The 12099-nt window shown below is 52.9% G+C and overlaps 1 protein-coding gene across 5 annotated transcripts; it reads right to left on the reverse strand.

Moving 5' to 3' along the window:
• Positions 1 to 3746: 3746 nt before the first annotated feature.
• Notum (notum palmitoleoyl-protein carboxylesterase) lies at positions 3747 to 11152 on the reverse strand. 5 transcript variants are annotated; one of them, NM_001382270.1, is made up of 12 exons: positions 11080 to 11152; positions 9954 to 10324; positions 8784 to 8836; positions 8609 to 8704; positions 8290 to 8350; positions 7845 to 7903; positions 7452 to 7554; positions 6519 to 6631; positions 6291 to 6391; positions 5723 to 5870; positions 4723 to 4770; positions 3747 to 4485 (listed from the first exon to the last, which is right to left on the reverse strand). In NM_001382270.1, the coding sequence occupies exons 2-12, from the start codon at positions 10295 to 10297 to the stop codon at positions 4463 to 4465; spliced, it is 1149 nt and encodes a 382-aa protein (NP_001369199.1). In that variant the 5' UTR covers positions 10298 to 10324; positions 11080 to 11152; the 3' UTR covers positions 3747 to 4462. The 5 variants fall into 5 exon arrangements, with proteins under 5 accessions (NP_001369199.1, NP_001369198.1, XP_006534560.1 ...); NM_001382269.1 differs by having other exon boundaries at positions 6519 to 6710; XM_006534497.3 differs by lacking the exon at positions 11080 to 11152 and adding an exon at positions 10748 to 11014.
• Positions 11153 to 12099: the final 947 nt, after the last annotated feature.

The raw sequence follows: 12099 nt of genomic DNA on the forward strand, positions 1-12099 counted from the left end.
CCTAGAACCAAGACTGAGTTTGTGGGGCTGTAGACAGAATGCCCCACGGTCAGCAGAAGAACTGCTAATACTTTGTGGTTTGCTCTCACAATTAATTCTGCTAATATATCCACAGGCAGCACATGGCTGTTCCCCTAGAGAATCCACTCAAAAGTTTCTGGACAGAGTTAGAAAGATCTCTCAGCAGTAAAGAACATCGCCTGCTCTCAAAGAAGCCTGGGGTTCGATTCCCAGCACCCACATGGCAGTTCACAACTTTCTGTAACCCCGTCCTAGGGGGTCCCGATGCCATTTTCTGGCACTAGGTGTGCACATGGTGCAAAGACAGAACTGTTGGCAAAACATCCATACACATAAAATACAAAAGGAGTTCAGGACAATCTCTTGAAACACACTGGGGCTCAGGTTCCCCACTTATTCCTGAGTGCCTTTCTAAGTCTGTCTGTCCATACCTGATCAGGAATTAGATACTGCACGTGACTTTCATGGTTCACTGTGCTTTACACTGGAATGGGCCACCCCCTTGTTTTGTACTTTGTGACTGTAGTGGGGCATCCACCAGAGAAAACTTCTCAGTCATGGGTTTAAGCCAACAGAAAGTCTTTATTAGCTGGCTGGCAACTACACTGGGTATTCAAATCCCAGTGCAGTCCACAGCCTTTCTTAGGGTAAACTTTTAAGCACAAAAATATGTCCTGGGTTGATGTTCTTCAGTTAAAAAGAACAGTTAGCCAGAAGTGGAACTACAGAAGCCCAAAAGTAAGGTTAATATGTTTAGAGACTTTCCCGGGACTATGGGGTTTGATGGATTAGGCCTCTGTTTTAGTTTTGGCAGGTGGTGCTGTTTTACAGCCTGAATGGTACTTCCATCATGGAGTCTATTGTGCTAAGGTCTGGGGCCCTGTTACAGTGACACTGGTAACTGGTGTTTCAAGAGTCCAAGCCAAGGGCTTGACAGACGGTACTTCAGGACTTGAGTGTGCCACAGGACTGAAAGCTTCTATCTAGCAGGAGGATTAAGGAGGGAACATCATTTGTGACTGCATATCTGGCTCATATGGAGGTCAACCATAAGATGTATGGGGAATCCTACTTATGTGTCTTCTTCTCAGTCTTCCCAAGCTTTGCATCATGGACACTTCTCACGGGCAGTGTGCTCTGTAAATGGAGACATATTGGTCATCAGATCTAACACACTTGTTCATGGGATTCTCTAAACACACCATGTGTTCCTGAGATGCAGTGTTCCCCTAGGTCTTTGGGCCTGTTTGTTTGTTTGTTTATTTAAAAAATTACATATATAGACTTTATTAGAACAGTTTGAAGGCTGGGACCCAGCTAAGCCCAACAATGGCTGTCTACCAATGTAAAGTCCACATCAGGGCTGGATGTTCAGGCTGATCTTCAGTATACACCAGAATCTTGAAGAAATAATCTCCCAGCCAGCGAAGAGTGCGGGTATACAGGCAAAGAGAACAAGCTTCCTTCTTCCATGTCCTTTATAAGGGTTGTGACCAAGCCAGGTGTGGTGGCACACACCTTTAATCCCAGCACTCAGGATGCAGAGGCAGGCGGATTTCTGAGTTCAAGGCCAGCCTGGTCTACAGAGTGAGTTCCAGGACAACCAGGGCTATACAGAGAAACCCTGTCTTGAAAAAAAAAAAAAGAATTGTGACCAGAAGGTGTGCCCGGATTAAAGGTGGATCTTCCCATCTCAGAAGATCTGGATTAAAAGTGGGTCTTCCTACTTCAAATATCCTCATAGCAGATAGTGGTGGCCCATGTCTCTAAACCCAGTACTTTAGTGTCTTTAATCCCTCAGGCAGAGGACAGACTGGTTTATAGAGTGAGTTCTGGGACAGCCAAGGATACACAGAGGAAACCCTGTCTCAACAAACAAACAAACAAACAAACAAACCCTCACAGTGAGTTTCAGGCAATTCCCCTATGGAGTTAAATTGACAACTAAGAATAGCATCTCGGTTCATGTGTACCATGTGCATGCAGCAGCCACTGGAAACCAGAAGGGGGCATCAGACTTGGAACTAGAGTAACATGGCTGTGAGTGGCTATGTGGGTGCAGGGAACGCAACACTGTTTCTCTGGAAGAACAGCAAGTGCTCTTAACTGCTAACTGTAGCTCTGGTCCCTTATGTGAAATCTAACTAGGCATTTCCTACGTTTTGTTTTGTTTTGTTTTGTTTTGTTTTGTTTTGTTTTGTTTTTCAATACAGGTTTTCTCCGTGTAGGTCTCTGGCTGTTCTAGAACTCACTCTGTAGACCAGGCTGGTCTTGAACTTACAGAGATCTGCCTGCCTCTGTCTTCTTAGTGCTGGGGTTAAAGGTGAGCCCCACCCCTTGTTATGTTCTTTTTGACACAGGATCTCTCTTTCACTGGGACCTGGGACTCTTGATTAGGTAAAGCTGGTTAGCCAACAAGCCCTTGGGATCCATTTTTCTTCTTCGCTCCCCCAAGCTCAGATTACATCTATTACCTGCCACTGTCCATTGTGTCCAACTTCTTATATGGGTGCTGGGAACAGACTCTGGTCATCATGTTTGGTTTTTGCTTGTTTTGTTTTTTGGGTTTTTTTTTTGTTTGTTTGGTTTTTTGTTTGCTTGTTTTTTGAGACAGGGTTTTTCTGTGTAGCCCTGGCTGTCCTGGAACTCACTTTGTAGACCAGGCTGGCCTCGAACTCAGAAATCCGCCTGCCTCTGCCTCCCAAGTGCTGGGATTAAAGGCGTGCACCACCACGCCCAGCTGCCTTGTTTTGTTTTTCAAAACAAGGTTTTTTTTGTGTAGTCCTGGATGTCCTGGAACTCAAAACTGCACCTACTTCTGCCTCCCAGGTGTTGGGATTAAGGGAGTTTGCCACCACACCCAACTGGTCCTCATGTTTGTATGTTGAACATTTTACCAACTAAGCCATCTTACCAGTATCCACCAGTTCCAGGATCCCTGGTGTCCTCTTTTGACTTCTGTGAACACCAGGCATGCACATTGTGCACATACATACACACAGGCAAAACACTCATACATATAAAATAATTCTAAAAAGAAAAATGTGGGGCTAGAGAGATGGCTCAGTGGTTAAGAGCACTGACTACTCTTCCAAAGGTCCTGAGTTCAAATCCCAGCAACCACATGGTGGCTCACAACCATCTATAATGGGGTTTGGTGTCCTCTTCTGGTGTGTCTGAAGAGAGCAATGGTGGTGTACTCATATACATAAAATAAATAAATCTTTCATTTAAAAAAAGGGAAAAGGGGGGGGGGATGGTGAGATGGTTCAGTGGGTAAGAGAAGTGACTGCTCTTCCAGAGGTCCTGAGTTCAAATCCCAGCAACCACATGTTGGCTTACAACCACTTGTAATGAGATCTGATGCCCTCTTCTCGTGTGTCTGAAGACAGCTACAGTGTACTTATATATAATAATAAATAAATCTTTTTTTTAAAAAAGAAATTGGCTTTAAAAAAAAAAGAAAATCAAAATGAGTTGTAATCACAAACCATGGGAATTAGATATCTGCTGAATGAATGAATGAATGAATGAATGAATGAATGGGGCCTCCTTAAGAAGGGGGCTAAAATGTGAAGTAGGGGTTCCCAAACATCCAAGAAGGCATCAGAGGTTAGAGTCCCTCTGTTCCCTCTTCAGGTCCCACGCTGTCCTAGGAACAGGAACTCATGCAGAATGAGTAGACTGGCTTTTCAAACAAACAAGGTTCAGGGTGAGCTTCTGGATTTGTTTTTTTGTTTTTGTTTTTAATTATTAAGAAAAAAATATGTTACAAAACAATATCATCCATCATATATTTCTTAATTTCCATTTTTTTTAAAAATTAAGGTAATAAAAAAGTCACTTTATAAAATAATACAAACGAACATGATCAGTGGGGGCTGGGAGGGACTGTCTGCGCTGACTGGCTCAGGGGTCCAGTGCACGCTTTGCTTCTGGCTCCCTCCCCAAGCTGGGCTGGGGGGGCTAGGGAAACAGATACGGGGTGGGAAGGGTCCCTGGACTCAGGGCAGACCACTCCTCTAGCCAGGCAGTGGGAGAGAATAGGCAGTCAGACATCCACAGCCAGGTGGGCCCTGGGAGAGGAAGAAGTACCTAGAAGTCGAGGTGAGTCACCCTGGGGCAGTGAGTGGGCCAGCCCCTCAGTACCACACCCTCTAGTTCCCATTACTCAGCATCCCTAGCAGCTTGCTGGGCTCCATCCCCTGCTGCTGAGCCACCGTCTGCACATCGAAGCCCATATGCATAAGGAACTGTGCCACGTTCATCTCTTGCCCTGTGAACTGGTCCCGGATGGTAGGGCATGAGGGATTGCAGTGGGGCCAGGGGCAGCTGTCTACCAGGTGGAAAGGGCAGCCCTTCATGGGGGTTTTGCTGGCCTTATGGCTGTCATGGAAGCTCCGGTCCCAGCAGTGCAGTGCCCTGGGCAGTGAGGTCCCCTTCACCTGGACGTCCGTCCAATAGCTGTAGAGAGAACCCAGGGGTGGGTTGTCAAAGCCATTGCTGTCATTGTTTGGGGCTACATTTCAGTCCAGCCACACCGTTGGTGTAGTGGCTTTGGAGGGCCCAGAAAGAAACACTTTATATGGAACCTCTGGAAGGGTTTCACGGAAAGGCGTCTACTGCTTTGGGAAGGGCTTAAAGGCATATGGAATTAATCCTACAGATGTAAGCTACCTAGAACCCGTGGGAGATACTGACCTCCGTATGATGATCTCATGAGACAGGCAGGCGGGGGCAAAGCTGGCCCTGGTGGGGAGAGAATCAGCTCAAATCCTATCCACAGCATAAACTTTTCCAGATAAGCAGCCCTTCCTTTTGCTGTGTCTGGCCAGCTTCTCAACTGCCCTGGCCTTGGCTCCAGTACCCACATGCTCCATGCTGACCCTTGCCCCTTTGGGCTTCTCTAACCAGTTGCATGTATACCTCATCCAGCTGGAGTCTGCTAGGCAGTGGCAGGAGACATGTTAATTCTATGTTAAGCACATGAGTCCTCTGCCATATTCTTCTTCCTTCCTTCCTTCCTTCCTTCCTTCCTTCCTTCCTTCCTTCCTTCCTTTCTAGCCTGGATCTCATATAGTTCAGGGTACCTCAAACTGGCTATGTAGCCAAAATAAGATTTCTTTTTCTTTTTTTCTTTTTTGTTTTGTTGTTGTTGTTGTTGTTGTTTTTCGAGACAGGGTTTCTCTGTGTAGCCCTGACTGTCCTGGAACTCACTCTGTAGACCAGGCTGGCCTCAAACTCAGAAATCCACCTGCCTCTGCCTCCCAAGTGCTGGGATTAAACGAAAGTGCCTCCACTGCCTGCTAAGATAAGATTTCTTATCTTTTCCTTTTGTTTCTCAGATGCTGAGATTACAGGCAGGCCTCACCATGCTGGGTGTATGCAGTGCTGGGTATTAAACCCACAGCTTTGTATGTTCTAGGCAAACACAATGCCTGATGATGCATGATTGCCGTCTGAGACCTCTATTTTATTCATTTGTCTAGCCAGGGTCTCACTATGTGACTAGGCTGGCCTTGAACTCATAGAAACCAACCTGCCTCTGCCTCTGCCTCTGCCTCTGCCTCTGCCTCTGCCTCTGCCTCTGCCTCTGCCTCTGCCTCTGCCTCTGCCTCCTACCCGTCCCACCATGCCCGGCCCCGAGACCCGTATCTTTACCTCATAAGCTACCCAGCCCAGGTCCCGTGCACACACTCACTGCACATCCTTGAGTGTACCACGCAGTTCTCGGCCCAGATTCTGGATGTATAGCCACTGGCCTTCCTGAACCGGCTGTCCGGTGAGATGCACGTTATCCACGGTAAGCTGGGCCTCATCGAAAAGCCACTGTACCACGAACACCGGACCTGGGAGGAGGAGGAGGCACAGCTTGACCTGCCTCTGGGCTTCACAGCCCGCCTTGCTCCTGGCAGGCTCGCAGACTATCTATCCTCCCGACAGCCCATGATCCTGTGCCTTTCTCTTTTCTAAAGAACCTTCCCACTACTCTTTGGAAAGAGGGGCTGAGGGAACTATTTGGCAGCCCCAAAATATAGAAAGGAAGCGTATGGATTTGTCTCCGATGCCACTGCCAACGACCAACAGTTTTGGTGCTAAATTCAGGACAATCCCAGGTAAGTAGGAACAACAGTTTACCCTGCTGTAGGCATGACCACTTCTGTGGAACAGTATAAGGTCTCTGGTCTAACCTCTTTAACTTCAGGACTGGTGTACAGTTCAGGATATCCCACCACCCCCCAAATGCCTCATCTGAACTGGCCACTCACAGCGCAGAGTCGGATATACTTTGTAGCCAAAGAAGCAATTCCATTCCTCTCCTTCCTTGAACTGGCGCTGGCAACGCTCTGGGACCATCCCACTCCAGTACCTGCGGCACAATCACAGGTTAGGCTGTGATCCCGGGGTACTCCTCCCCTTAAGATGCTACGTCACCCCAGGCCCTTTGCACTAGACAGGGTTTTGGCGTGGGGGCTGGGCTCCCCGTCCCAGGGCACCTGATGCCACGGCGGATGGCGTCTGTGGGTGCACAGTTGATAGTATCAATGCAGTCTGATCGCCGGTACTGCTTGTTGTCCAGGAACCAGCCTGAGTCAGCCAGGCCCCGCACCTGGATAGACGGGTAGCCCAACTCCTCCAGCAGCTCAGCCACGCGGTCTACATTCAACAGCACCCCGGTGCCCCCAGCGCTGAGGGAAGGCCAGACGTGAGGCCAAGTGGCTGGGGAGGGTGCTTGCTGTCCACCCAGAGCTGGTTTAGCCCCAGCCCTAGTCCTGAGGAAGCACTGCTTCTGAACAATGCATTCTGACTATAACCATGTTGAGAGAGGCAAGCAAGACACAAGGGGCCTCTCTCCCTCACGGTCCGAAGGCAGAGGACTGGTAGAGTTCTAAGCGTTGGCCCACAGCTAAGACTGGCAGAGCACAGAGCTGACTCTCCTTTCCCTCTGTTTTCTCTCCTGTATCAATTTCCTTATCTGAAGAAGAAGATAAACTCCGGTGTTTCGGTCTCCCTCATCCAGTCTAAGCACGTGTTCTGCGTTCCTATTGGAACACAGTTACTGACCAGTTGGTGTCACCCCAGCCTTCCCTGACACTGCATCCTTAAGAAGGGACATCAGAACACACCTGACCACTAACCCACTTTCTAGGTGACTGCAGCCCAACAATCTTAAGAGTCCAGAAGCATTCTCTAAACAGTTCCCAGCTACAGAGCACTGAGGCCAGACCTCTAAGGGGCCCCAAATGAGGCTGATCTTCCAGTGGAGGCTAGAGGCAGCAGGGCTCTGTGAGGACAGATTCCAGGTCTGCAGGTGGTTACCTTCCAGGTTCTCACACACACACTCCATTCCGCCCATGTCCCAGAGCTGCCACATCAGCCCCTTGCTCCCTCCATACAAAGTCCTCCTCCCTTGGGCCTGTTGTGCTTACCTGCTCCCGGCCAACAGCAGCACCTTTGCCCCGCTCAGCCCTTTGCCCAGGAGCTCCCGTACCACCTCCTGGATGATGAGGGAGCCCATGAAGGCATATTCATCTGTAGGAAAAGGGGTAGCTTTAGGTGAAGCTAGACTTCAGGGCAAGATGTCCTACTCCAGGAGACAGGAGGATGGGCCTGCCCTCTTTCCAGGGAAGAGATAGGGGATGGGGTAGACTTGGGGGGGATCAAGTGCAAGAGGCCCTGCTAGGGGGTCCCTCAGGGGCCAGGTGAGCCACAGACAAGCAGGAACCCTAAGGCATGCTACAGACAGGTTGAGAAAGTCTCTATTTTCCCAAAAGTCTCACCACCCTGCCCTGTCTTAATGGGCTGGGAAGCCAGGGACTCACTCTTGTCAGACTTGGGTGAAGCCCCACTCCAAACGTCACTGGAGCAGTAAGGGATGAAGCTGTAACAGGGATCAGGTGAGCCCACCATGGCCCTCTGTTGTGACCAAATCTACCATGAAAGACCCTGAGAAAAATGCTGTCCAGGATAAGACCCTCAAGAAGGACCTCCCCAGGAAGGTCCTCCTTAGAATAGAACCCCCCTCCCCCCAGGAAAAGGACCCCCTAAAAGAACCATTCTCCCAAGGACTCCTAGACCCTCCGAGAAGGTTCATCGCCCCTAGGAAGACCTAAGCCCTCTATTAAAGACAATCCCAAATATGACCACCCACAAAGGCCAGCCCCCAAGAATGAGTCCCCACACTCAAAGTATTCCATAGGAAGGACCACTCCAGGAAGGACCCTCCCAGGAAGGAACCCCCACCAAGGGGAACCCATGCTCTCTTACACCATATTGGCATTCCACCAGTGGGGGTTCTCCTCTGGCTGGGAGGATAGAATACCAGTACCTGGTGAAACAAGAAGGGGATATGCAGGTATGGGGACTTATTCTTGATGGCCCTGGCCTGAGGTGCAAGGGTGGATAGATAGGGAAGGATGAGAGGCTGGCTAGACTTAGTCATTAAACCAAAGGTGAGGAGGAGCTCTCCATGGGCTTAGGGGCTCGGGGTCTAGGATGGGGTTCCAGGGGTAAATGGGTCCTTCTAGAACCCATTACTTGGAGAGTCTGACTATTCTGCAGACCGAGCCAGTCTTGTGCTGCTGACCTGTGCGTGTGTGTGGCCAGTCTTTGGAGCTCATGAGGCGCCGCATGGTGCTGTATCTGGAATCACAGTTCTCCCGGTTGAAGCAATACCAGCCGCCTGCAGGCACAGGCATCAGGCTCCGTTCCACAAGTCCAGAAGACCCCTCCTGCCCCCCACCTCAGCCCCTGGAACCCACCTTCCAGAAAGAGTAACCACCGCCGACTGCCCTTGGACTCCTTCAAATAGTAGCTGCAGGGAAGGCGCACAGAGCATGCTGTCAGGTGGGGATACCTGAGCCACCTTCTTTTTCTACCCTCATCCCCAAACCGGAATCCTCAAGCCCTCTTTCCCACTTCGGTGCTGAAAGGGTCATTCCACCTGTTGCCTGGAGCTCACCACAGCCGCGCGGGGGCGCCCGCAGCCAATCGCAAAAGGAACGCACAAGCTGGTGAAACCCCACCGATTCCCCAGAGGTGGCGACAGCGGGTGGGTGGATGGAGGGTCCTGTGGTCCGTGGAAAATTCCCACAGCCCGCCCCGCATGAGATCCGCGTTAACCCTGGTGCTGATAACTATGGAAGAAGTGAACTCTCGAGCACGCAGTGGCACTTGAATAAGGAGAAATTTGCCAGGGCTAAAGACCCAGAAAACTGTAGTAGTAAGGAGCGCAGCAAGGAGATGCAGGAGCCACCGAGGCAGTGTTACAGCTTTTCCTATCAAGGCGCAGACTAACATTGATCAACTGAGTGCGTGGGCACCCAGAGACCCTTCTGACCTCCAGCTTCACCTGTGTCCTCTATCTACTTCAAAGTTGGGGGTATGTGTGAATGCTGTCCCTGGAGCCCTTGGTCCCTCTTGTGCCCCTTCCTTGCTCCCATGCTCGAATTCCTGACTGTCCTGAGCCAATCTGCTATGCACAGGGGGGAACCCTGAGACAGAAACCTCCTGTAAAGTGTTGCCTCTTTCTACGGGAGATATGGCCACTCTGCGACTGCAGTCTCTTTTTCTGTCCCAGAACCTGAACTTTCAAAGGCGGGTGCACGGTGGCCAAGAGGTCAGCACCCGAGTTGGCCTAGGATCAGAGCTTCAAGAGCTGCCCCCTCCCCCGCTTTGGGAGGCTCCAAGCCAGGCTCTCTCCAGGGCTAGCAACACTAGACGCCTGAGTGGAACCCTTTCCTCTAGGGACCAGATCAGCCATTGAAAATAGGACAGGTCCAGTACAGTCTCCGCGTTTGTACGCGCGCGGGGAGGCAGAGGATGCGAGCGCCACCAGCGATAGGATGACGGCGAGCCAGGCGCGGAGCACCGGTGGGGCCAGCCAAGCCAGGTTGACGGCCTCCCGGGGTCCTGCCCCGCGCTGGCCTTACCCGGCGGGGCTGCCGTCATTGCAGGTCACCGACGTGTTCAGCAGGAGGTGAAGGCGCAGGTCCTCATTGAGCTGCTGCGCAGAGCAGGGATACAGGGACTGTGCCAGGCTCTTGACTTGCGCCATAAAGCTGTCCATGTTGCCCTCCACTGCCGTGAAGTCCAGCGGGAAGCTCTCCACCGGCTGCCCGGCGCCCGGCTCCACCTCAGCCCGCTGCGGGAGCGGCGGCGGGGGCGGCGGCTGGGGTGGCTGCTGGCCACGGCGCCTCCAGGTCTTCCTGCCCTCGCTGCCCCCAACCCAATGCAGCAGGCCCAGCAGTAGCAGCACGCGCACCTCTCCTCCCATGGCAATGTCACTCCGGCCTGTGGCCACCTGCGGAGAGCGGACGGCCGTGAGGCGTCAGCAGCGCGGGGCGCCGGGCCAGGGGGCGCGCAAGACACTGCTGCTCCTCGGCTCGGGCTCCCGTGCGTTGTCCCTGCCCCGGGCGGCAGTGTGGGCTCTCGGCGTCGAGGCTCTGGAGTCGGGCGCTACCGGCCTCCGCAGCTCGGGCTCCGCGCGTAGCCGGCCGAGGGCAATGCAGACTCTGGGTGCGCTGGCTCGGGCCCGCGCCAATGAGCGGCGGGAGCCGAGCTGGGCGTAGTTTGCGGGGGCCGCGGCAGCCCGGGTGCCCGCGCGTTAGAAGTGCCGCCGCCGCCCGGGCGCGGCAGGGGGAGGGGGCTGCGCTCACTCTTTTCTTGGCGGAGGCTTAGCCTTTTCTTCCCAAACCACAAGTCTGACGGAGGGGCCTGGACTAACCCGTTGCAACCGCCGGAGGCGCTCCCGGCCCGGCTCCGTGGGGGGCAGCGCGGCCGGGCTGGCCCCGGGCAACTCCATTCTCCGCGGCCAGCTCGGCGCCGCTACCCCCGCCCTCGGAGCGCCTCGGGGGCGGGGAGGAAGAGGCCTTTCCGCATCGGGGGCGCCCTGCGGGTTGCGCAGCTGCCCGGCCCGACGGGTCAGGGCGCAGGATGCGAACGTTCACCTAGTGCCGCTGGGGCCTTCCCTCCCGCGCCCCTGCCCCGTGCATTCGTGGGAGACTCGCACTTGGGCCCCCTTCGCATACTTGGAACCGCCCGGAGTCCTGCGCTCACCGTAGGTCCTGGAAGTCGCTGGAGCTGCGCTATCCCGCTGGTGCGCCCGACTGCGCTGCGCTCCCTCTCTGGCGCTGGCGTAGAGCCGCCAGAGACTTTTATCCAGCGGGGCCCCCGGGATCAAAGCGGCGGCGGACACAGGGCTCCGCGCCGAGGGGCCGGTAGTAGCGGTGCAGGGGGGGCCTCTGCGAGGAGCGGACAGGTGGGGCCCAAGGCCGGGCTTTCGGGGTCGACCTGCAGGAAGGATCGAGCGTGTGACTTCAACCCGCTGTAGAGTCTCCCTATCTGGTGCCGCAGTTGTTAGGAGACATGTAGGTCAGAGACCGTACTGCTACTTAACAAGGTTGGTAGGCTTTGGTGTAAAGTCCCTTGCTGCTGCACTCCATGAAGAAGATCACTAAGAACCTCTCCCTGCCCCAGACGCCACTGGAGGAGAAGAGATAGAAGATCAGAGAAGTTGCGGTCTTGGAGACCCCCTTCCATCTGCCAAGTCATCTCACCTAATGTAACTACCTCCTCTACACATCCCCAGGCTCTGGTGACCAGCGAGAATGAAATTCCTGACAGAAATCAAAACTGGGAGCCAACTTTGGCATGCACAAAACTCACAGACAAGGAGACTGCGGCAAGTTTTAGGCCAGCCATGGCTACACAGTGGACTTCTAAAGTTAAATAAATGAATAAATAATTTAATTAAAAGTCTCAGGAGCAGGACTGATGACGGTGGTAGTCGTGGTCAAACGGGCTGCACAAAACCAAGCATACCCACCCTAAGTGCACCACAAGCCAGCAGCTTGTTTTTTCTTTACCTTCTGCCTGCAGTCTGGTAGTGTTTTTCTAGAGACAGGAAACACACCTGCCTCAGGACAAGGGTCCAAACCTTGGGCAGGGCTTCTACAGCCCACAATCTAATTCATGACAGGAGGAGCCTGCTTCATCTAGTGGGTACCTGCTGCAGATCCTAGGGAGGAGTCCTAGGGAGTAGTCAAGAAGGATGCCACCTGTGCTGCAGAGCCAATA

Source organism: Mus musculus, chromosome 11 (assembly GCF_000001635.26).
Source record: "Mus musculus strain C57BL/6J chromosome 11, GRCm38.p6 C57BL/6J".
Classification (NCBI taxonomy): Eukaryota; Metazoa; Chordata; class Mammalia; order Rodentia; family Muridae; genus Mus; species Mus musculus.

Coding starts and splice junctions, on each gene's coding strand:
- Notum (NM_001382269.1), bottom strand. CDS start 10,297: ATGGGAGGAGAGGTGCGCGTGCTGCTACTGCTGGGCCTGCTGCATTGG. Junction 7,904..8,289: donor TGGTGGAATGCCAATATGGT/GTAAGAGAGCAT, acceptor TCCCTGTTACAG/CTTCATCCCTTACTGCTCCA. Junction 6,711..7,451: donor CTGCTGTTGGCCGGGAGCAG/GTAAGCACAACA, acceptor GCCTTCCCTCAG/CGCTGGGGGCACCGGGGTGC.